This window comes from Mytilus edulis, chromosome 11 (genome assembly GCF_963676685.1).
Source record: "Mytilus edulis chromosome 11, xbMytEdul2.2, whole genome shotgun sequence".
Taxonomy (NCBI): domain Eukaryota; kingdom Metazoa; phylum Mollusca; class Bivalvia; order Mytilida; family Mytilidae; genus Mytilus; species Mytilus edulis.
The window spans coordinates 67479968-67507237 of NC_092354.1; the positions used below are offsets into that span (position 1 = coordinate 67479968).

The 27270-nt window shown below is 32.7% G+C and overlaps 2 protein-coding genes across 2 annotated transcripts; both read left to right on the plus strand.

Annotated features, from left to right (window-relative positions):
• Positions 1–4133: 4133 nt before the first annotated feature.
• LOC139496125 (potassium voltage-gated channel protein Shaw-like) lies at positions 4134–10087 on the plus strand. Its single transcript, XM_071284589.1, has 2 exons — positions 4134–4981; positions 9193–10087. Exons 1-2 carry the CDS (start codon positions 4505–4507, stop codon positions 10051–10053), a joined length of 1338 nt encoding a protein of 445 aa, XP_071140690.1. The 5' UTR covers positions 4134–4504; the 3' UTR covers positions 10054–10087.
• Positions 10088–22107: 12020 nt separating this feature from the next.
• On the plus strand, positions 22108–25963 carry LOC139496126 (potassium voltage-gated channel protein Shaw-like). The gene is made up of 2 exons (XM_071284590.1): positions 22108–22717; positions 23483–25963. Exons 1-2 carry the CDS (start codon positions 22238–22240, stop codon positions 24347–24349), a joined length of 1347 nt encoding a protein of 448 aa, XP_071140691.1. The 5' UTR covers positions 22108–22237; the 3' UTR covers positions 24350–25963.
• Positions 25964–27270: the final 1307 nt, after the last annotated feature.

The window sequence follows — 27270 nt, forward strand, 5'->3', positions numbered from 1 at the left end:
AAGGACATTTACTTGGTTTGGATTGTCCTAACCAATTAATCAATTTTAATTATTCACTTCTCGTGATATCTTCCAATCAGGTAGCAAGAAAAATTCACGCCCTTAGTGTCCATCGTTCAATTCTTAATCTCGACTCCTAGGAGTCGAGAATGATAATTCCAAAGTTGTGAACAACCTTAAATATTCAACCTAGTCGGAGATTACTCTGACGTCTGACAGATTTATGTTTACGGATGGCTTTAAATATTTCTGGATGCATTTAAAGAACGATCACTATGATGGGCCCTAAGCAGTTTAATTTTTTTTTATCATGGAAGCCAAATTAGAATTTATTTATGTGTTAAAAAGCCTAACAGTTCGGAAACATTTTACACCGTTTGCTAAACAATTTATGTTTTTGTTTCTGTTTCTTGTTTAATTGTATGAAATATTTGCCATTGGACTTTCAGTAAACAATAAATCAAAATATTTGATATTTTTTCGGATCAAAGCTCTTTAACCCCGTACCCCCGGCCAACTTTTGGATTAAATTTTTGTTGGAAATTCTTTCATTAAACACTTCATTAAAATATTTGTCAAAGTTATCAGTAAAACGCGATAATAATTATTCATAAAAACTTTCCGTTTACTTTGTAAACATGAGAATTTAAGATTTTTAAGCCTAACATGTAACAGTTACGCGTGTTTAACTCGCCCTGTCATGAATACTAATCTTACTATTTTAAAATTGGATTGCAACTTAAACTGAAATGTTTATGGCTTGTGAGTATTTTTACTCTTCAGTGTCATTTCCTTGACAATTAAGTACACATCCGGTTATTTCGGTATGTTCCGTAATTACGATCATTCACGAGGTTCCAAAAATTTGATCGGAACCCATGCATCCACAAGACATGTCGAGTTAATTAACAGATACTTAACGATTTTGCGGCACCGCACTATAAACGTTTGAAGTCTGCTTGTTGGAGTTCCTGTCAATATAATACTTCCATGCTCTGCCTAAATAGACTTTAATTATTCAAATGGTTAATTAAAAAAATTATTTCGAAACCAGGATAAACTTTAAGTTTAAAAGGCCAAATAAAGTATGAAGTCAAAGAGAATTGTTGACCAAATAATTCAAACGAATTTTCCAAATACATCTAAGTAAATCATAGTTTATTGTAAACAATAAGTTGCAGATTTTTTGTTGAATTTATGTGTACCGAAGACTTTAATAAGTTTTCCCGAGTTTACTTGCTGCACTGAACAAAATTAGACATTCTAGATTTCGTTACTTTTGAATTTAATCATTTATTTTTGACTGAAACAAATAGTTTAAAAAAATGCTGCAACCATTAAATACCAAATAACTATATATATATATATATATATATATATATATATATATATATATATATATATATAAGTACGTCTGAGTCAGTGACAACCCTACAACAGATGTATCCATACATGGCTGTGTACATAATGTATATACAACTCGTCTAAACATCAACCCAACAATGTTAGATCTGTAAATTTGCTTTCGCAAATTTTTGGTTCTTCCCTCGCCGGGATTCGAACCCATATACACTAAAGTGCGATGGTCTGCGAAAGTAAAGACGTAACAAACGTGCTATGGACTATGACGTCAACAGTCGTTTATACAAAAAAAAAATACATGGAGAAAAACAAATGTACAATATTTGATAAACACCTTTAAACCAAATGACGATGACTTACTTAATTCAAACCTAACCGTGCTTTGTCGGCTAAAGCAAATGTGTGTTTTTTTCCCGGGGCTGAAGGAAGTACTTGTGTCCTACAGTCGACCATCGTACTATACAGATACAAAAGTATATGCTTTAGTTTCTTTTATCTTGTTTTTATTACAAGCTAACGGAATTTATTGAAAATTAAAGTCGGTAAAAACAAAGGTACATGTTTTCATGCGTAAATCATAAATAAGGGCAGATCTTTACATAAGGGATATACTACATGTGCAAGCTACGCTAGTTATCAAAATATTTGATACGGCCGAATTTAGAAAAAATCACACACAGGATATATAGATTTTTGTCACATCTAAATAACCATTTTAACAATTATCACGGAGCCAGTCTTTTACATTCAGAAGCATTCACTTAAGCGTACCGGTACATTATAAAGCCTATCACATATGTTATAAAACCTTAGAAACTAGCTTTTGCAAAAAGACTATTTATTAACATCCGTGTTCGTTAAAGTTTTAAGCCCTTTAACATTACCCTTTTTGTCCATCGCAATTTAGCGTGATATTCCATCGTACTTTTGCAAGCAAACAATTATCGCACTTAAGCGTGATACACCATCGTACTTTAGCGTAGACCATCGCACTTTATAGTCCGCCATATATATATACATGTAGTAATGTATTTTTGAAAAAAAAGTACCACAAAAGCTTTAATTTAACCTATTTGAATATCAACAGATAGTAATGCTAATATTGATGCTAAATCAAACTAAAAGACCTGCTATTAACGATACTTATCTTATTTGATGATTTTTATAGTCGCATTTGGAATCGTACAGATCATTATGACGTAAATGATTTTTAACAATTTGTATAATCATAATGATGACTTTAATCAATTGTTACTTTAGGTAATGATCATGGTTCTAGATAGCGCACTTCTCCTAATAATTATGTAAAATTATTTGGTAAGTAAAACGTAGTGTTTTAGTTGTTGTAAAATTAACAAATCGGAAGAATAATTTCTGATGGAGAAGATACGTTTTGATTATTGTTGATATTGCGACAAGTTCAATAAACATGATGTTTGAAATTAAAGATGTCGAAGTGTTATGATTATTTAGATATTTACGTTCATTATTTCTTGAGTTCAATAGTTATATACTAAATACACAAGTACAGGTAAATGGGAACATGGACAATTTTTAAGTGTTTGAAAGTGATTAGTGTACACATATTTTATTCATTAAATTCGGGTAAAGTAATGTACACAAATAGGCATTTACATAATAATACGAGTGAAATAATTAATAGGATCTAGGAACAAGCTGTTAGCTTATATTTCTCCGTTTCCTTGAAAGTGTTTGAACTATTTGGGGAGTATATGCTTATGTTTACGTTTATTACGAAAAGAATATATGCAAATTGTGTAGATCAAAACAATGTGGTTGTTATAGTAGATAATATAAAATATAAAATAACAAAAAAAACAAACCACGAGGAAAATGTAAATAAAGGCAACAGTAGTATACCGCTGTTCAAAACTCATAAATCCATGGACAAAAAACAAAATCGGGATAACAAACTAAAACTGAGGGAAACGCATTAAATATAAGAGGAGAACAACGACACAACATTAAAATGTAAATTGTACAGTAAAACGGAAATGCCGTTATCGAATGGCTAAATTAAATAAACGAATTGATAATAACAGTAATATAATATGTAACAAATATTTTTGTAAAACCTTGTATGATCATAAAACATAATAATAATGATATTATCATTAATAATAATAATAATAATAATAATAATAATAATAATAATAATAATAATAATAATAATAATAATAATAATAATAATAATAATAATAATAATAATAATAACAATAATATTAATAATAATAATAATAATAATAATAATAATAATAATAATAATAATAATATAGGGTTATTGCATGAATATTGGGGAATATTGTCCAGAGTAGAATTTTATATTGCACGAGCTTGCGAGTTCAATATATGTTCTGCAAGGGACAATATTCCACAATATGTGTACAAGTGCCCTATATTAATATCATTATAATTATTATTATTATTTTTATTATTTTTATAATTTTATTATCATTATACATTGCAATTTTTGTGCAATAACCCTTTTATTGTATAGCAATATAATATTTGAAAGTAATTTTTTCGGACTGTGGAATAAAACAATTACTGTCTTTTGTTTTGGTAAATATGGGGTTTTATTGACTTTTGAAAAACTGATATTCACTTCGGCCGTCGGCTTCAGTGAATATCATTTTTTCAAAAGTCAATAAATATCAAGTGTTAATAATTCATAAAACAAAAATAAAGTGTTTAGAGTTCTAAACGAACATGACTATTTCAGATTTATCAATATTTCTGATCATATTTAGCATTGTTCTCAGTCGGAACATCCGGTTAGATTATCAACTATTCAAACTCATAAACTGACGATTTTTACTGCAAGTACATTGTTAATTGTACATGTGATAATATTAGTATACTTATGTTTGCTTCGTGGAGATGGGAGTTATAATAGTCTTATTACTTGCTAACTGATGACTATTAATATTGTAATGACAGTAATTGATGAACATTATTGTATATTAATTATAGGATTATTTCATAATACACTATATATATCTCAGTACAGTGTGAAATCATAACTACAAGTAACTAGATAAAGTGATACACTTTTTGCTGGATAATTTACTGTTTCAATATGTATGCGTGATATCGTTACATAGGCAGTTGTAGTAACAAAATGGAGAAAATACGCTACATTTCAAATAGAGGTGTAAGACACGAATTGTCAGATCAACTTTTAGGAAGAATTCGTGAAAGTAACTCTGATGCTGCTGACCATATCAGTTCCACAATTAAGGATGATTATAATTGTATGGACTTTAAATTCAATAGACACACAACGTCTACCAACAACATATTTGATTATTTTAAAGGAGGAAAACTACATATGCCGACAGACATATGTCCGCAGAAATTCTCTGAAGAACTTGATTTTTGGGGTTTACCAGAAACTGCATTAGAAATGTGTTGTTTCACAAAATATGTTTCCTATTTTGATAACTTAAACATTTTGAAAGTTTTAGAAGAAGGGGAATGTAAAAGAAATACTATGTTTGAGACAGTAGCGACGTTGACCAGAGGACACGGATGGAGGTCTATTCAAGCGAGAGTGTGGTCTGTAATGGAATATCCTACTTCATCTATTTCAGCCAAGGTAAAATATGTTATGACAATTACTTTTAATTATTTTTTATAAAAATGTATATTTGAGACAACAAGATGAAATTTCCAATTGATTCTTGATTACTGAACGTCCATTGCCGAGTATTTCATGAACATTCAGGATTAGACAGATGAAAAAAAAGGTTACAATATAGGCAGAACAGGATAAATGGTGGGCTTTTTTTTCTTACAATGTAAATTTACGGTATGTGGATATATTTGCCTTAGCTTGAGACGTGCCACCTGTGGACTCTTAGAAAGATGTTGTTTGTCTTCCTTTACATTTGCAGATCATGGCGATATATTTAAAGATGTAAGAAAACGAGGTAAAAGTGTCAATATGACAACTATCTATCTAAGTCATAATTTGTAAAAGTAAACCATTATAGGTCAAAGTATATACTTCAACACGGAGCTTAGGCTCACGCTGAGCTGATCTACATAAATAATGCTTTGATGAGTGAAGCGTGTTTCTGATACACCCCTCTCCTATCCATTTTCCGGCAATTGAAATCGACAAACTATTGTTAAAAAAGGTAATCAAATACAAATTCGTGGGCCACTCCGTGGTCAGCGATTACCTTATGTTAAAATTTAACCTTTAAGCTGCTACGAAAAATGTAACGATATGTAAACATCTTTTACAAATTAAATTTCAGATGCATAGCATGCTTAATTTGTAACATATAATTACAAATGCATAATCACAAGGTATTCGATTATATAAATGTATATGTCTTAGTAAATACAAAGTTTATACATATCGACACCTACTATTGCAGGTTTTATTTTAATAGCTTTATATATGGTGTTTATACAACGTCTTCATTTTTTAATAATTTATTGTTCAATAAGAAGTACAAAACTGGCAAATTTGAAAACGTAACCATTCAGACGCATGTTACCAAAATATCAATGAAAACTTATAGTGCTAACAAAAATGACAAAAATAGTGACAAATTTCTGATGTTTAATGGCTGCGAAAATGCAAGAGATAAGTATCACTGACGGATAAACGAAGGCATGACATGAAAAAGTATTTCCAAGTTTTTACTATCACATTTCATTGGATATTGAAAAGCATTTTGATTTTGTTAGAGAGAAAGCTCATACTCTAGCTTTTAAATAAAATGGGTTATTCGGAAGTTGTTCGTATCAAATGGGTTATTCGGAAGTTTTTCGTATCAAATGAATTACATCGTATTAATTTGGATGCATTTATTTTCGTGGATATCAATTTTCATGGATTGCTGAAAACATGCATATTCGTGGATATCTAATTTTGTGGTTTTGCAAATCTCTATATACAATGCCTTTTGCAAAAATCTTATTCGTTGAACATTTGAATTCGTGGTTTACCTGTACCCACGAAACGAACGAAAATTAGTATTCAACAAATAATAATGAATCCACAGTAATGTTAAAATATAGAACAAAACAATTACCAATACTACATTGAGAGTAAATAACTACTCGTTAAACATTTACTAGTCTTTTATTGATTCACATCATTACAGAAACAAAATAGAATACATTGATTTGATGAATCATTACAGCAGGGGTTAAGAAATTTTGTTAAAGCTCACTAGCCCAGGACTTATTGGTAGCAGGATTTTACTAGCCCTCTTGAAAGAATTAATAGCCCAACAAAACTGACCTACTAGCCCGAGTATGCCGTTTCCTGCAATAAAAAATGAACTCTATAAACTTCACAATTTTTATCCACTTGTACAGTGGATTGTTTTGCAAATTGGATACATAAAACTTACAGCAATAAATATCCCATTAGCAGATATTATATTCAATTCGCTAAATATACTGTAATAATGACTTGCTCAAATCTCGAGATGGTACAAGTCTTGACCACTTCTATACATGGTAAAAAGCATGCCTGGCATAAAAGGATTGGAGTAATTATTATCAGATATATCATCATTTTTGTGTAAAAGAAATATTAGCTGGTTACATATTATGATCATACTTGTTTTCAGTTTTAAAAATTCGATTTATTAAAATAAATCAAATGACCATAAATATATATGTGAATAAATATCACCATCCATACTTTGTGTCTCTTATTAATTTTATAAACGAAGTACAGTTATATCCATGGTAAGCTAATTGTGCGCTATTAATACTCCAAACTAAGCACAGTCGCTAAACTGAAATTGTATTTGTTGTAAATTTTATTTCTTTAAAAATCAAATTCATTTGAATATCAATGAAGATAATCATAATAATAATGATGAAATATTATTGCATCAAGTTTAAGTTTTCTGAAGACTGTCAATGTATAGGTCATGGTTCTAGAGGCTTCTTCACAGTATGTAAAAAGAACAAAATGGCTACCATAACATTTGCACATTTTACAAATTTATATCTGACAAAAGTCAGGTGTCTGCTGTTAAAAGCGGTTCACATTTATATTTCAATAAATTATTCAGAAGGAGGTACAATCTGCTTACATTATATTTCTCTGGTAGCATAAGCAATGTACAATACCCCTGTACTGAAAAATCGATATTGAAAGTACGGGATCCTACAAAATCAGTTCAAATTCTGGGATTCCCAGATGACGTAGTCGAATCTGATTGGCTAAGATATAATAGTGATAAGGGGATTTTCCACTTTATATTTCGGAAATGCCAAGAATTTTTTGTTACTAGTCCGTCGGGCATATTGGGTTACAAGTTTTGGTTGCCCGTGGCCTCAATATTGTAGTCCCGGGTGTCGGGCTAGTGGATTTTTTAACCCCTGATTACAACAAAAGAATTGAGATAATTGTCAGTGTAAACTTTTCATCAAAACAAAATGACATGAATTGACATAAACAATGAGTTATTATGAATATGATATATTGATTTCGGTCTTTTGATAATTGTATTTCAATGAATTATTTATTATATTTATATACTAGTGTAATCTGCCTGTTTAAAGAATAACTGTAACGATATTTTATTGTGTGTAATATAAAACAATTAATTGTATATCGATTCCCTATTGGGTATCTGAAATCAATATGATTGTCTTACTTGTTTGTGGCCAATCTTTGTCAACCAGCAACTAACGAAAGACCAATTTAGTATGAAGTAAACAACAAAACATACTTTATTTATTGATTGATTATAATTTGTTTCTATTTTTGAGTAAATTTGAGTAGAAGTTAGCTGTTTTTTTTCAAAGTATAGTTATATTATTACGTTTGGGTTTTTCTATAGAGCATATATTACAAGAGAGTTGAACACTTTAAAGAAATAATTAAACTCATTTTTTCGAAAACGAATGGATAGTTGCTAAAAAACACAACACTCAACACAATATACAAAACTACAGACTATACAGAGCATACAGAGCTATACGAACTTCATTCAGGGTTAATAGCAGATGCATTGGAAGAATAAGCAAATCCTACTAAATATGAGGCACCTGTCGTGTTGGTTAGTTACGTTAAAAAAGGCTGGATTTTGGTAACGAAATTCAGAATATATCAATCCTCATTTTTCGATCAGATATTGTATTAATGTCAACGAATTCCTTAAAAGTTTCAAAGCAACGACTTTAACTTAATCACTTGAAACTTTTACTTTTAACACCTGCTTGTAAACAAGAAAGCTGTATCAAGTACATTAAGATCAGAAATGCAAGCATTGCAATATCTTGAAAACATATTTTCCAAATGCAGCCGCTGCCTGATATGTTATATGTACAGATTTATTAAAATAAGGATGTGATCTAGAATATCTCATTAATTCTGCTTCTGCCAGGTAATGGTCACAATCAACGGACTGATCATACTGCAATGCATTGACGGCATCGAGACCTTTGTATGCACAGAAGGGTTTAAGAAAGTTTGCATGTCCTCTTCATATTTTCCAATGCGAACAAGTATGTAGAAGAAGATTTCCATAATTCTATATGATAGCTGTAAATGTGTATTAATTTTTAAAAGTGATTTCCAAACGCAATTCTACAGTGATTGCAGAAAATCATAATCAATTTGTCTTTTCAATAAAATTGTTCAAGAATCTTACAAAGTCCTGTATGATATTTCAAATATTATAGTCGTGCTTCTATGAATAATTATAAAAGTACATTGTAAATAAAGGAAAAATCAAAACGAAAAATAAATACTGTAAAAAAAGCTCAAAAGACATTCTGTGATTTAATGTTATAATTAACAGGTTTTCTATTTTCTACATTTAGGTATACCTATACTCCAGCAATGCCATTGTCCTGCTGTCTTTGTTTCTACTGGTCAGCAGTACACATCCGTTATTTAGAAGGAAATTAACAAAAGATGAATGGTATGATTACTTCACATCAGAGGAAGAGGAACTGTTTGACGATTACTGGTTTAATGAAACACATTACGACACAGCAGTAATACTACCAAGACATGTTTACGTTGAAATCGATGCTTTTTGGTATCTCAAAATAATAGCATTGGTGTACTTTACAACTGAACTTATCTGTAAACTTATAGTGTTTCCTTTGCCGTGGAGGGAGTTTATTACGATTTTAAACTTCAATGACGTTTTGGCCCTGGTTGTAATGTATACCACGCTCATTGTTAATCAAGTGAATCCTAAAGAACAATATAAAGATTCTGTACACGATGCCGTGCATTCACTGCAGATATTCCGAGTCTGTCGATTGTTCAGGTTGGTACGGCACATCACTGGATTTAGAATATTGATGTACGCGCTACGAGCTAGTATTGGAGATCTATTAGTCATGCTGCTAGGTTTGTGTACAGCTGTTTTATTGTTTTCGTCTCTCGCCTACCACTCGCAAGATTCTGCCTTTTCAACTATCCCTGACGCAGCGTGGTGGGCTATTATCACTCTAACGACAGTTGGGTATGGAGATATCTACCCGACAACTATCCAAGGCAGGGTAATTGCTTCAATATGTGCAATCACTGGGGTGTGTCTTTTTGCTCTTCTGATACCAGTATTTGTTAATAATTTTCTCTTATTTTCCTCTCATTATGCTGGAATTGAAAGACGACAGACTTTAAAGGAACAACTGTTGACTAGACAAACATCAGTGTCACCAAAATGAAGAAAAAAAAATAAAGAAAGTTGTGTGATTATTATATTGGGTGTATTTTATTTTCGTGGATTGAGGAACCCCTGCATTATTGTGAATATTAGATGTCGTGGTTATGATCAAGTCTCAATCGTTACAACTCGGCCGATTCCGTACCTCATCAAACGAAGGAGAGTAGAGGAGTCACACGAGGATTGCCGATTGGATCAAGTCTGCAAACAAACATTTAGTTCTTCTGTCCGTTATTGAATACTCAAATTGGAAGTTAGGTTTAATTCCTCAATCCATGAAAACAGTTACAAATGAATAACAACGAAACCACAGTAGTTCGGAGTTAATATATATTGATTCGTGTTTTATTGAAAATTGTTTTATTCTTATACATTATATATGGAATATATAATATGAAAATTATTGTCACATGTCATTTGAATCTATTACTGGTAATTTCAGACATTTTACCTGTATGTTGGTACTAAGCTATAAAAAGATGGGGTAGAAGTGCCAATTAGACAACACTGCATCCGAGTCACAATTCATAAAAGTAAAGCAATATAGGTCGAAGCCAAACCAAATCAGACAATTTTCCATCAGAAACTAAAATACTAAGAAGTAAACAACTATAGGTCAGTGTACTACCTTCAACAATGAGCAAAGTCCATACTGCATAGTCAGCTATAAAAGGCCTCGATATGAAAAATGTTAGCTGTATTTGGCACAACTTTTTGGAATTTTGGATCCTCAATGCTCTTCAACTTTGTACTTGTTTGGCTTTATAAATATTTTGAGATGAGCGTCACTGATGAGTCTTAGGTAGACGAAACGCGCGTCTGGCGTACTAAATTATAATCTTGGTACCTTTGATAACTAATTAAACATTTCGAACCAAACAATAACGGTCAGGTCTATGTAGAAAAAACAACGCAGGAAGTACAAATGTGATACATAGCTACAGACCACACGTGGCAAGGTATATTTGCATCCCTACAACACAAGAGACACATAATATATATTTAAGGTATCAAGGTACTGATAAGATCCACATGTACATGTATTTGCACCTACATTTATCTCCAGTTTTGTGAAAATGGTTTCTAATTTTAGTTTCAAAATATCATCATGTACATGCTAAAATTAAGTATAAACACTAATAAAGGATACCCCAAAAAAAAATCGAAATCGAGCTCCAACATTGAACTCAAAAACCTATAGAAACACATGCAAGCAATTCATATATACCAACTTAATATATACTTCCCGTTAGTTTTAATTGATAAACATTTGTAATATGGGGTTCTTTTATAGCAGTCTTTGCGATATGGATTTTGATCATTGTTGAATGCCATACTTTGACCGATCCCTCCCCACCATGCCAGATATAACCATTAATATCAATGGCATAATTTCACTTCTTAAAAAAATTAACTCCCATAAAGCTAGTGGGCCTTCCAATATCCCTGTTATTTTCCTAAATAAACTCTAGGAAGAAATATCCCCCTTCCTTGAATTCATTTTTCAAAAATCTATAAATGATGGAAAAAGCCAAATGTTATCCCAATTTTAAAAAAGAGAGATAGGCATAAGGAAATTAATTACAGGCCGGTTTCTTTAACGGCTACTTGCTGTAAGGTATTAGAACACGTAATAACAAGCAATATTAGAAAACATTTAGATTCAAATAATATTTTAAATGATTGCCAACATGGATTTAGGAGTAAACGTTCCTGTGAAGCACAACTTATTATCATCATACAGGACAGAGCCAACTACAGTGTATTTGGCAGATTGTAATCAGATCGATGTAATACTTTTATATTTTCGATAAGGTCTCATATCAAAGATTAATATCAAAACTAAATTACTATGGTATACGTAAAAATTATTTACTTTGGATAAAAGATTTTATCAACAGAAACAGAAAGTCCTACTTAACTGTGTGTAATCTTTCAAATTGGCTGTTGACTCAGGGCACAGTATTATGCCCAACTTTATTTTTGTTATTCATAAACGACTTATCTGAGCATGTCTCCTGTAAGGTTCGTCTTTTTGCTGACGACTGTTTACTTTATAAAACATCTTACAATACAAATGAGTCTTGCGCACACCAAAAAGATCTATCAAACCCTAAAAAATGGGAATTTGAATGGCAAATGAAATTTAATCCTGAAAAATGCTACGTCAAACATATTTGTAAAAAATCAAAACCTAATTTATTTCAATATACATTACATAATCATGTACTTTAATCTGTCAACGACAGCAAGTACAAATGTATCTAGGAGTTACAATAAGCAATGATATTGACTGGGAGCCCTATATTAATAATATAATTTCAAAGGCTAATAAAACACTAGGCTTTCTACGTAGAAACATGAACAACTGTACACGTAAGGTTAAAAACCATACGTACACATCACTTGTGCGTCCGACCGTCGAGTACTCCTCATCAGTTTGGGATCCATACAAACAAAACCAAATTAACCAAATTGAGCAGATACAACGAAAAGCAGCAAAATATGGTTTAATGACTATAATGATAGATCACCATGAGCTGTCACTGGTATGTCAAACTAACTTATATGGGAAAATTTGCAATCCCCCAGAATAAAAGCTAAACTTGTTCTTATTTATAAGATTAATGGGGGTTTTGTTGAAGTCACTAATGACGTCCTGACTCAGGCTGACCGGTGTACTAAAGGACAACATAAATTCAGGGCCGTAAATTGCCTCCCCTGGAAGGTGAGGCACCCTGCTGAGTGGAGCGAGGAAAAAAAAATTTGGACCCTTTTTAGACAAAAAATGATTTTTTTTCGGGTTTTTTCCCTGTATGCAATATACCTCCCCAGAATCCACCACTTGTTAGAATTTTTAAGCGCCTAAAAATATTGAATACAGTTGTCTGCTCTATGATCGGGTTGTTGTCTCTTTGACATTTTATTACTCATACTTTTGATCATCAAATTCAAATTAATATAAAGTAACACTGTTTGTTTATACTGAAAGTTTTATTTGGTTAAGCTTTATCAAATGCCAAGGCGATTTTTCTGTGACCGTATGAATCCCATCTCTTGAGCTCTTCTATACCTTCAATATTGCCAAAATTGTCACTTCTATGAATGTGTAGCATAGCAAGACCATACAATCTGTTTTCCGTCATTGTTGACCTATTCCTTGTTTTGAGGCGCCGTAGCGCAGAAAACGATCTTTCACAACTGCAAGACCCAACTGGCAAGGCTAACAGAAGCAGTTGTATTTGTCTTATATTTGGGTAAAACTGCGTGTGTTTGATTGCTTGCTCTATTGTTCATTTTGACCCAATCTCCTTAATCGACGTAAAAGTTTTCCATCTGTGAACTCCTTGTGGCAAGTCATCAGGGTATGGAATATCATTTATATACTCATTAGCAATAGAGCCTATAATGTCTTCCGTCAACTTACAAAAGTACCGTGGTAGCAAGTAAAATCCGTAAAGCATTGGCTTAATATCGTCCGGAAATCTGTCATTGAGATGTTTAATGATGTGATCAATCAATGGTATAAAAATGTTGATCCAATAATGCTGTTCTACAGTTTCAGCTGTTGCATTTGCCCTATGGCGTAAGCGTCACAGATGTTTGCGGTTTGTTGATTGTAATGTCGTTCTTATTTGCGATTGTAGATGCTCTTTTAAAAAGCCCATCAAAAGCTTCTTCTGCGTGTTCCCGTATCTCGAGAAAAGATGCAGCTAGTGAACGAGCTTGAACGTGTGCTTTCACAAGATCACAGTTTTCAGATTGAAGTTCTATGGACAAGGGTCTTAGGTATCCTAGTAGGAACTGGGTTACGACCGCTACAACTAATATTTCAAAGTTAAGAAGAGTCATTTTGTAAGATGTAGCATCTGAGTTGCCGACGGTTTGGTTTTGAATTTCATCAAGAATGTCAAGCACCTTGTCATAGTGTTTCAACAGCCAAGTTAATGTATCAGTTCGTGATGTCCATCGAGTTTCTGCTAGTGTTGGTAGTAGTCGTTTTTCCTGGCTGAATAAACCTTCAAATTAAATTGAATCGCGATTTGACCTTCATCTTTCATTACAGATTTCATAATATTTTTGCTTTACTGGACGCACTGATAAACCATGTGAATTTCTCTAAAATTGCCATAAAATGTCTTACAACTGCGACTGACTGACAACTGTTAACAACGACAAGATTAAGACAGTGCGATCGACAGTGCACGAAATACTTCGCATTTGAAAGCTCTCGAGTAATTCTCGTCTTGACACCAGATACTTCTCCAGTCATCGTAGAACATCCGTCATAACCTTGTCCTCTTAAACGAGTCAGGTCAAATCCCAATTCACGAAGTTTATTTAGTATGCATGTTAATATAGTCTCTGCGTTCGTTTTAACAAGCTCTACAAAACCACAGAAATCTTCCGTTACATACCAAGCATCGTTTTCTGTATAAAAATACCGGATACAGATAGAAAGCTGCGCTTGGTTCGAGCAGTCTGTGCATTCGTCTGCCATCACACTGAAGAAATTAGATTGATTACATCTCCTTACAATTTTGCTTCTAATTTCCAATTCGCAACAATGTATGAATTCATTATGAGCCAATGGTGACAAGTAGAATGAAATTCAAAACAGTGTGGCTGTGGCCATTGATTGACACATTGAATTCATCCATTGACTGGGACAATTTAGGTGAACGTTTGTATGTAACGGACAACTGCTCACTATGGACCTTTTTAAGACATTTAAACTATGGGGTCACCAAAGGTTCTCTTCACATCAATAAAGTAATTCGAAAAAAATTAATCAGAAATAACACGATGTTTTGATTTATATCAATTATATAAATCAAAACATAAAGGTAATTTCTGATTAATTTTTCGAATTATTTTATAATTAAAGGCGTTAAGAAACCTTGGTGACCCTACAGTTTAAATGTCTATCGTAGGTACGTCGTGAACAGTGGTCGTTACAGACTAACGTTCACGTAAATTGTCCCAGTCAATGGATGAATTTAATGTGTAAATCAATGGCCACAGCCACACTGTTTTGAATTTCATTCCATTTCCCATCAGAACATTTCTGTTCAATATGTTCCTTAAGGACCAAGTCAAAAGAAGATTTCCAATTCACAAAAAACATGAAATTTCCATCTTCCTCTGAAATTTCTTTTTTTCCAATTCCCCCGTAATGCTATATTCCGTTTACCTAGGGTGATTATTACGTCTATCAGAGATAAAAGACTAGCTCTATTTTTTCAACCTTGTCACTGTATGCTTTGCTAATAGACTGGACTATAGATGGCCTTCTCTGATCCGAAACCGATAGTAGGAGACCACTTTTTTCAAGAGCTTTCAGGTGACGCTCGCTATTAGAATGGAGCGCAAGACGACCTCTCTTCTCTCCTAATGCGTTTTTCCAGTCATTGTAAGGTATGGTAACACATTCATTGTATCGTGGATTTTCACTAGGGTGATCCTGAAAAGCAATACATAGAGAACAGTAAGCACAATCTTGTGAAGAAGAATATCGTAGCCAGGAATAGTCATTTTCCCATGATTTGTTGTAGCGACGATTTTGGTTATTTTTAGGATATATATAAGAATTAGACGATGGTATCCATTTTGTCTTCAGTAGTTTCAGTCGATCTTCATCGGATAGAGAGCGCTTGTTGAATTTGACGGGATTACTGTAATCGATTGGTGATAATAGTATTTCAGAAAATGTTGAAGGCGTGTTTTCACTGCATGCTAGCGCAGGTTCTGCCTCGATCACTGATTCATTTGGGGATGGATTAATAGCTACTGAATTTTCATCGATGTCTCCCGTTTCTTCGTTTCCCGCTTTTCGAGCAACTTTAAAGTAAGAATCCAAACTTCTTTGCTTGTTACTTGTTTGGCGTTTTGACCTGCAATAAAATTTCCAATTGTTTAATTTCTAGTGTTTTATTATATGTCGGGCCTTCAATGATATGTAATAGGGATGGATCTATTTAAAAAAGGGGGAATTCCAACGCATGCAATTTCTACAAAGAAAAAGGGGGTCAACAAAATGTTGCCATACGAAATGAATACATCGGTTGTCAAAATAAAAAGTGGGTCTAACTTCCTGACCCAAACCTCGGATCAGCAACTGTGTTCACATAGCAATAAATTCATACAAGCGACAAACTCAGTTTGTTTTGGTGTTTTTTTTTTAAATATCGGTTTGCGGAAAAGGTGCAGGATGTTAAAAATATAATGACGGAATTAACGGGGGACTTCAAAAACAAGTGACAACGTACAGGCTGTCTTTTGGAAATGTCTAGAAAAAATCACCCGACACTGATCAGGACCGGTTATTATAAATTATATCAACTAAATTGTGGTGTCATGGAACCTCGGCTCTTGACATAAAATTCACAGTTATACTTACATTATTAACAAGTTGGTTAGTCTATGCACAAATTATGACGATTCATCTAGTTGTTAACCATTTAATGTGGCGCAACATCAGAACCAGTGGTCCAGTTTCAATCTGCTCCTCTGTCTGATATGGCGAGACAGCAGGATTTTTATTATGCCCGCGAATGAGACACAGGAAAATCCCGTGCTACAAAATTGGCGGGAAATTTTTACGTGTGAAAAGGAGTTGGGTACCGTTCAGCGATATTCACCAGATTTAAATATCGAACACACCCTGTAATTATGATAAATCACCTTGTTGGTCAAATTAATAACCGGTGCTATTAAAATAATGCATGATTTTAACCATTTTTTTTAATTTTCTGGGTTTTTTTTTTCGTATTTTTTTGGGGGTGAAGGGGGGGGGGGGTCAGCTCGCAATAGGAGGCAACTGCCTACATGCCTCCATGTAATTTACGGCCCTGCATTTTAAACATATATATATACAAATAAAGACTTTTTATGTCATCTTTTTTCCAGAAGCACTATTGCTGTCTGGAACAATCCCCCAGAAGCAATATGCATGTCACCCTCCCTTGATTCCTTCAAAGGTGGTATCTCCGCCTTAACATTTGGAGGATCCTGTCTGGTTAATTAGTAAATTTATTTAAGCCACTGTACATAATGTGAATTTGTTAAGAATTAAACTCCAACTAATTTTAAATTGTAATTGAACTGTGGCAAATATTTTTTTTTTTTGATATAACACAATTTTCGACCTCCATTTGCATGTACATAGCGCCACAGTTCTGGGATATTCCACACTACGGCTCCGGAGTCTTTTCCGTATCAGGAAGAAGAAAGAAGATTTGTTAACATCTTTGTCATTTGGTTTAAGATGGGGAGTTGTCTCATTTTGTAATTCTTGTATTGAACACATCTTATACTATATGAATATGAATGCGTTTGGGCTTCGTGTGACCCAATAAGGCACTTTTGTTTTTCAAATAATTAAGACAGGTTAATGTGTTTGCGTGTCATCACGGTGCGGAGCTATTAGTTTCAATAGACATACACGCCATCTTGAAATAAATACTGATCACTGATTGGCTACTTTATGATGCGGCTGAGAATCAGCAACAGCCATTGGTTTAAATGAGATGAAGAATTACAGACTTTTTTCTCATTCAGGATATAAAGTCATTAAAAGCCGGAAAATTAACTATGTGCATATCAGTTCCGATCAACTGTCATTAATTCATGTTCGTTTTATTATGCATATATATTACACACTGAAATTCAATATTGAAATATCAATTATCAATACACGTTTATTTGCTTCGTCAACCTGCAATATGCACGATTTGTTCTGCGAAACAGTGTTCCTATATACGGAGCGCCGATAGGGACATACAAAGAAAAAAAATATATATAGTGCGCACATAATAATATATTTTGCGCACAATTTAAATATATTGTGCGCACAATTTAAATATATTGTGCGCACAATTTAAATATATTGTGCGCATAATTTAAAGATATTGTGCGCACAACTTAAACATATTGTGCACACCAAAATAGTATACTGTGTGCCCAAAATAAGTCAAACAGTTTTCACTTGAACATGACCTCATTTCATGGATCATTGAACAAGGTTAAGTCGGAATCTCAGATACCATATGCAATAATTCTTCTATATTTGGTTGTATGGAACGATTGTAATGTCTACTTGAACACTTGGCAGGTGTCATCTGACCTTTACCTCATTTTCAGGGTTGAGTGGACCGGCAAAGTAGAATTATGTTTCGGTCTATTCCTCGGATACTATAACCATCCAGCTAGATATATTTGGAATATGGAATGTTTATTTGGTGTAATTGTCTTTCTTGCAGTAATAATCTGACCTTGATTTTATATTCATGGTTCATTGGTCCATGTTGTTTGATTCTTGTTTGGTCTGTTTTTCAAATACTATAAAGAATAAGTGAACTATATTTGTTTGGTGGAATGATTGTAAGATATAAATATTTGTCTGGTCTGTATTATCTGACCTTGAACTTTTCATGTTTATTGGTTAATGATATATATCTCAGAATAGGTCTATTTTGTAGATACGATAGTAAAGGTATAGTTTAACTATATATGTTATGTATACTACTATCAGATACTAACATGCCAGCACCAGACCTCAACTGATTGAAAATCTATAGCTATGTCTAAATCATAATTATGAACATCAAACACAACCTTTCCCGTTAGGTGTTGAGTATCATACCATAAAATATATGAGAAGACTGAATATAACCCGTATTTGTATGAGCTATTGTGTATACTATGTAATTGTTTCATTGGCAATCGAACCAATCGCAATCATTCACCCCACAAGTTTTTAAATAAATGATGCACCAAAACGGACCATATTTGGAAAACATGAATCATAATTGTTTTGTTTGTTTTCAAAATATTCCACTGAGGAGTACATTTTCATTTACTATTCCTAAATTGCTTTTTTTCATTTCTGTTTCATAATGTACGAACAACATTCTATAAATTGTATAATGAAATCGATTATCATCAAAAATAGAGCTAGTGACCTATTGTTCCCTCTTCTATTAATCAGAATGAAACTAAAACTTGACCTTAAACATTTGTACATATATCTTAAAAAAATTAAATCATAATAAGCATACTGTGTTTGTCGTGTATTGGTTTGGTTAATATCTGTTTTTCGTTTTGTTATAGTAATTTGCGGCCTTTTATAGTTTGCAGTTTGGTGTGAGCCAACGCTCCGTGATGAAGACCTTACTATAACCTATAATTATTAACTTTAAATAAAAGAGGGACGAAAGATACCAAAGGGACAGTCAAATTCATAAATCTAAAACAAACTGACAACGCCATGGCTAAAAATGAAAAAGACAAACAGAAAAACAATAGTACACATGACACAACATAGAAAACTAAAGAAATAAACAACACGAACCCCACCAAAAACTAGGGGTGATCTCAGGTGCTCCGTAAGGGTGAGCAGATCCTGCTCCACATGTGGCACCCATCGTGTTGCTTATGTGATAACAAATCCGGTAAATAATCTAATTCGGTAGGTCACATTCATGAAAGGGAAGGGGATTGTAGTTACGACCTAAGGAACATATCCGATATCATTTGTGAAACGGTTATTCCATAACGGTCAACCAACTTTTAATAAAAGATGGGCGAAAGATACCAGAGGAACAGTAAAACTCATAAAATTATGACTTTGATAGAGGGCTGTCTCATTGGCACTCATATTGCCTCTCCTGATTTATATATGTACTCAGTTTTATCTTTATTTGATCATGACTCATCACACCGTCACATTTCAATAACGAACAGTACATCTTGGGTCAAAACCGTACTTAATCATGATCCAACATGGTCATCTTTTATAAAGATCTTGTAAGTGTACTCAGTTTTCAGTGGACTGGCTTAACTTACTCTTCACTTTCACAATGACATCTCAAAGTTTAGATGACATTAAAACTTCATCATAATCTATAACCAACACATTTATCATCAATAGAGACGGACGGATGTCAGATCGTAAAATCATTTAAATATAATGACCATCTATATCGTCGACGAGGCATTTTTTTTATTTGTCAAATTTAGACATGTTTCCAAGTTTTATCGTATTATTTCTTTTTTTTATCCATTAGAATCGAAATAAAGAAGCGTCGCCAGTACAACTGCATTTGCGACCGTCAAATTGACGGTGGCAACTCTTCAACTACAGTACTGTTATTCCTTAAATCTCAGTCGTCAATTGAGCAACATATCAGTCTTGTACCAATCAACATAAACGCAATCTAGAGATTTGTAGACATGAAGTATAATGCATAAGTGCAAAAATTAAATGTATTTATCAAAGTTGTACAAAAGTCGAACATGAAGAATGTTGTTGTTGTTTATAATTAACACGTGTTGAGTTATTTATAGTAAGGTCGGTTTGAAAGGGGTTTAAAGTTTCATGCACGAGTTAATTCAGGTAGTTTAAAGCCATTGCAGTTAAAGTGACCAGTAGCACTTTTCTAAATAAATAATATAATAATTTTAAATTAATTATTTTCAGATTTGTTCATCTTTAGTATGCGGTAACCAGTACCAGCTGAGAATGTTCGATGTAGTCACACAAAAACATTGATTTCATTATACATATACGAATAATAAAATGCAAGTGACGTCTCCCATGTGAGAGTTTGTGGTTATTTGATTAATATTTTATATTCGTTTGAGTTTACGAATTAGAATTTAATAGTAGTTTTAAATTTGTTACAATAAAACACTTAACACCATATTATCAAAGTCTACATAAGTTCGATAGTGACCTCGCTCTATTGCGAAGTTTGTTTCAAACCGGTCAAATTAACACTGATATAATGTGGCAGCTTCCAACACATCGGTCAATAAACCAAGTTTCAGACGAAATACACATAACTTATTCAGTATTCCTGTCAGGTGACGATAAAAATGCAGGGATGATTTTTTGCCAAAAAATTGCGTATTTTCTTTTAATCTATCCCCATTTCAAAAGAAGATTTTAAATCTTATGCATTTCACCATTCTGTCACTTTAAAAAGGAGACATTAAAGCCCCATACCATGTGTAAGGTCATAGAATTTAACGAACAATGTTTTGTGTGCACAATATATTTAAGATGTGCGCACAATAAAGTTATTTAAGTTGTGAGCACAATATTTTTAAGTTGTGCGGACAATATATTTGAGTGGTGCGCACAATATATTATTTTGTGCGCACATTACATTATTTTGTGCGCACAATATATGTTTTTGTACGCACATTACATTATTTTGTGCGGACAATATATTATTTTGTACGCACAATATATTTAAGTTGTGCACACAATATATTTGTTTTGCTTTGCATGTCCCTATCGGGGCTCCGTGCCCTATACAACGTTTTCACAAAAGCATTAATTTATCTGTATTTTATAACTTCTCCTAATCAAGACACACCTCCAGAGAGGCAGACCCGTAACGCACACTCTTAAAGTAAATCCATTTTATATCAATCAACTATCTAAGAATATCACATGCACACATATTACATTAAATTAGGATAGAGCGAAGCAGTCCACAGCTTTAAGGAAATGTAAAACTTGTAATTGATTATTATCCCTCAATAAGTGCTGTTGATGTTTTTGATAAATTGTACAACAATTCTACATGAAGTTAGAGGAATTCCATACAGAATTATAAAAGAACAAGAAAATAAATATACCACAACTCATGCACACACAGAGATACAGAACACACGAACATTCAAAGTATCCTTGTAACACTTGTCAGTTTAATGCACATTTAACAGTATGACGTTGTGGATTATGTATTTTATGTGAATTTGTAATACGAAAGTTACTGTAAAGGCAATTAGTGACAATCATACTGATTAAAAATTTACATTTTAAAACAGCGGTTCATCGGTTCCATAATAATATATTTTAATACATCACTTTCACATACTAAAATCAATTTTCTGATTGTTTTTTTGAGTCTTTTAAAGTATGTTTGCATGAAATGGAATGACATCTGAAACGTTGCTGTTGGAATAGAAATTCGTGATTATTAGACGATAACCATCACATTTGAAAATTCATTTATGAAAGCCTACTATAGGTCGTACATGCAAAAGAAATAGAATATCAATAAAAGCGAGTCGATTTGTACTTGGTGAAAATCTATTTTACATAATATTTATTGATTTCTGCACTTCGATTATAGCATTTGTGGTATTCAGACATCCTACAAATATACACCATGGAAAAGGTTATTTACACGATATATAACAAGGGTGACAAATCTGAAATTTCGAAAACAATTTTGGATAAAATTTCGTGTAATGGGTCAAGTGCTGGTAGACAGATAATATCTGCCTTCACTGAGGACAAAACTGTTGTTGATTTTCATTTCCAACGACATTCAACATGTACATCCAATATTTTGGACTTCATAAGAGGAGATTTATTACATATCCCAGCTGACGTCTGTCCAAAGAAATTTCGACAGGAAATGGAATTTTGGGGAATACCTGAAAATGAAATAGCAACTTGTTGTTTAACTAAATATCAAAGTTTTTTGGATGATGAAAAAACATTTAGAGTTTTACAACGAGATGAAAATGAGCGACATGCGCGAAAGGAAAGAATAAACGTTCTTAGCAAAGGCAAGGGATGGAAGGCAATACAGGCAAAAATGTGGCAAGTTATGGAATATCCGAGCACTTCAGTCATGGCAAAGGTGAGTAACAAATATATATTATATATATTATATGTCGGGGCCATTTTATTCGACTTCACGGTAAGTTGTATTTACTGTTGTGGGGTGTATTATAGTTGCCTATAATTGCTTGTATAAACTTCATTAGAACTTTGGTGGACATTTGTCTCATTGGTTTTCCTACCACATATCTTTATCGTTATATAACATACAGATTTCAACTTTTATTTTTTACATAATAAAGTTGTGTTAAAAATATTTGGTGACTTCTTAAATTTATGCTTGCCATTTAATTTGTTTTTAAATAATTTCTTTAAAAAATGATGAAATAATGTGAACTGATATAGGCAAATTGATATTATGTAAAAAGTTTTTATAATATATACTGATGAATTCTACACTTGATATATACACTATATTTAAAGAATGTAGATTTTTATTACGTTAAATATTCGACTGAGGTTTTTCTCTAAATTCAGTAACTAATACCAGAGATTCTCCGACTAACGCTACTAAGACAACAGATATTCAATAAAAGTGATTTACATAAAAAAAAATTTAATTAAACGACAAGGAATTGACACATTTGCTGATGAATATAGACATGCATGTATAGATATAAATGCACCATTAACTGTCAGTCAGATTGCAATTCAACAAAACACATGTAGCAAACGCAGAGTCTGTTGAACATTGTTATAAGGTTTTGACAATAAACCAAAGGAAACATATATATATATGTGTATAGTATAAATGTTAAATTCGCTTCTTTTCACTATTTTTCAGATTTTCATGGTATTCAGCAATTTAATAGTACTGCTATCTTTATTCATTCTTGTGGCTAGCACGTCTCCGATGTTTTATGAATCATTAACCGAAGGTGAATGGGAAGAATATTTAAATGAAATAGAAAAAGAAAAATACGGATGGAAAGAAGCGGGCAGTTTTAATGAAACAATAATCGACCTTTTGCCAGACCTAACAAGTCGAGTGGAATGTTTGGACTATTTAGAATTGATAACTATTGTTTATTTTACAATTGAGATCATTTGTAGGATTGTTTTCTTTCCCTTGACCTGGAAAGATTTCTTTAACTTTTTCATTGTTGTGGATGCCGTGTCCCTAATAGTGATGTACGTTGACATGATAGCAAACGGGGTCGACGAACGAGAGAAATACGAGGACACGTTTGTTGAAGCGATAAAATCCCTGCAGATTATCCGAGTCATGAGACTTTTTCGGTTGTTGAAGCATGTGTCTAGTTTTCGCATTTTAGTCTTTACTATCCGTGCAAGTTTGAAAGATTTGCTTTTGATGTTACTTTGTCTTTTAACAGCAGTGCTAATATTTTCCTCCTTAGCCTTTTTCACACGTGATCCTGCTTTTACAAGCATCCCACAGGCATCATGGTGGGCAATTGTTACCTTGACAACTGTAGGGTACGGAGATATCGTTCCGAAAACATTGCCGGCAAGGTTAGTTGCCTCTGCATGCGCAGTAATTGGTGTATGTATGCTCGCTATACTGATTCCATCACTTGTAAATAATTTCATGCTTTTTAACAGTCAACTTAATGTGATGCAACAAAAGAAGAAAACGAAAAACGAAGCATTTCTGGAAAACAGTGTTCTACCAGTCAATAAAAAAATTTGAATTGGACAGGCACTCCTCTCTTTGCAGAGGCAGAGGGAATATGCCAATTCTGAAACAATTTAATATATTTCCATTTATTTAATCTGCATGATTTATACATTTAAAAATTGAACCAGTGTAACTTGATATACGACTATTCTTAATTTTCAAAAAATTGTATGTATCTTGCATAGCTTTTCAGAAGAGTTTCGGCTGTTTTTATAGATAGGATTTTATGATGCCGCATTGCGGTCAAAATGTAAGTGTAGCAGTTACGAATATACTCCAATCTTTTGTTTTTAAATGTAGGAACTTTGTCTAAGTTTCTAGAAGTAACTAATGTCTTATTTATAACCAACTGAATGGAGATAAGGCATACTTTAAATTCGTTAAAGATATTTTACGGAATTTGGAATTTCTTCATATTTTAAATGCTACAAACTCGAACGAGCAGGTCGAGGGAAATTTCGATAATTCAAATTTAGCACCTTCGTGAGTTATCATTTCAGTGTCACTCTTCAAATATTTATTCTTTTGAGTACAATGACTTTAGAGGAAATAAATCTAAAAATGCAAGAATACGCGTTCCCACTTGTTTTTCCAACCTTTGTAGATAAAGTCTGAACCTAAATTGTTCTAGGTCAGAGAAGTACAAACATCAGATGTATGCCACGGATTTGTTTTATAGGAAAAGCAATTATCTTTTCATTCTTACAAATATAAAGATATATTTTTTTTTTAGAAATTTGTCTATAGTTGAATTCAGTATATTTGCCTCCGAGTGTCGTCTGTGTTTTATTGTGATATTGATTAACCTTTTATTCAACATTACTCCTGAGTCCTTTATCAATTGTTCCGCTACGGTTTCGGCTATACACGGGCTTTCATGGGAAAAAATGACCTATCAGAATATTTTACTGCAAGGATTGTACCCATCAGAATTTTAAATACAATACCAGATAATGCATGATACGAAACTGTCTACATTCCAAAACACCCCTAAGATCTGAAATAAGTATTTTTTTTTGTAACCCCTAAGATGTAATTATTTTTAATTATTTATTGCTGCAAGACCCTCAGAAATTTTTGCATATAAGATGAAAAAACCCAAAATTTCACCCTAAGATGTATAAATTGTACACCCCTCAGAAAGGACCATCCATCCCCCTTCAGCAGATATTAACAGGAATGGCCCAATGAACGTAACAAATGTTGTTGCATTAGAATTATCGTTTATTGGTGTGGTTCATATCTGTTTTTCGTTAGTTATAGTAATTTCGGGCCTTTTATAGTTTGCAGTTTGGTGTGAGCCAATGCTCCGTGATGAAGACCGTACTACAACCTATAATTATTAACTTTTAATAAAAGAGGAGCGAAAGATACCAGGTCAGAGAAGTACAAACATCAGATGTATGCCACGGATTTGTTTTATAGGAAAAGCAATTATCTTTTCATTCTTACAAATATAAAGATATAATTTTTTTTTTAGAAATTTGTCTATAGTTGAATTCAGTATATTTGCCTCTGAGTGTCGTCTGTGTTTTATTGTGATATTGTATAACCTTTTATTTAACATTACTCCTGAGTCCTTTATTTTCGATCATTTTATAAAACTAATAAATAGTTTATGTTATGCATGTTTGGTTTACAAATTTCAAGTCTACTTCTAAACAAGTATATCCGTCAAGCAAAACATTGTAACTATCAAATACTTTGGATACAATTCCCACAAGTAAATACGTAGTTTTTTTTATCAATTGTTCCGCTACGGTTTCGGCTATACACGGACTTGAAATTGAAGATAGTTCTCTGAAATATTGATGGAAATATATATATATGGAAGATGTTCAATAACAGATGCACTTTTGGAGATCAATTAAAACTGTGGATTTAAATTTCCCAAAAGAGCAATTCAATTTTAAATAGAAGTTTAAAATTCACATGTATTTCTGAACAAAAGCAATTATTACTTCAGTTTGTATAGAACTTTAATTTGAGTTTTCCATTTTGAAAGAATATGACATGATTATTTAATGTGAAACAAGAGACGTTTGTTCCCGCAGTTCAAATTTACATTTGCAATATGATTTGTATTCGTACAGTTATCAATTGTTTAATTACATGATATAAAAAAGAAGATGTGGTATGATTGCCAATGAGACAACTATCCACAAAAGACCAAAATGACACAGAAATTAACAACTATAGGTCACCGTACGGCCTTCAACAATGAGCAAAGCCCATACCGCATAGTCAGCTATAATAGGCCCCGAAAAGACAATGTAAAAAAATTCAAACGAGAAAACTAACGGCCTTATTTATGTAACAAAATGAACGAAAAACAAATATGTAACATTTATCGGTATTCCATATTAAACAAAACTTTAAAAATGAATTATAGATACACAAAGAAGTATATGTAGTCAGTCACCATGGTAACTTTTATCGTACATTTTTTCATACAAATATATTTTTGAAAGTTCTGGACGTCTTTTATTCATTTTACGATTTTATATTCTTATTTAAATAGCATATATGTTTAAGATTCAAGCGCATTGTTGAAAATTCAAATTTAATGTATATGCTCTTATAGAAGTCATTTGAAATTGTTATGAAGACGTCGTGATTGCTCGGCTATGAGAGAAAAAAGCAATGAGCAGCGCCGAATTAATGGATAATCAGAATATGTTGAAATACAAAAAAAGAAGATGTGGTATGATTGTCAATGGGACAATTCTCCAGAAGTTTCCAACTGACAATTAAATTATCAGCAACTACATAGGTCACCGTTCGGTCTTCAACAATGAGCAAATACTTTACCGCATAGCCATCTATAAAAGGCCCTACAATTACACATGTGAAACAATTCAAACGAGAAGAAAACTAATGGTCTTATTACAAACGACATCCAATGAATTACAGGCTCCTGACTTGGGACAGGG

Excerpts from the sequence above, each read along its gene's own strand:
- LOC139496125 (XM_071284589.1), top strand. The coding sequence starts at position 4,505 with ATGGAGAAAATACGCTACATTTCAAATAGAGGTGTAAGACACGAATTG. Across the intron at positions 4,982-9,192 it reads CTTCATCTATTTCAGCCAAG|GTATACCTATACTCCAGCAA; the intron begins GTAAAATATGTT and ends TTCTACATTTAG.
- LOC139496126 (XM_071284590.1), top strand. The coding sequence starts at position 22,238 with ATGGAAAAGGTTATTTACACGATATATAACAAGGGTGACAAATCTGAA. Across the intron at positions 22,718-23,482 it reads GCACTTCAGTCATGGCAAAG|ATTTTCATGGTATTCAGCAA; the intron begins GTGAGTAACAAA and ends ACTATTTTTCAG.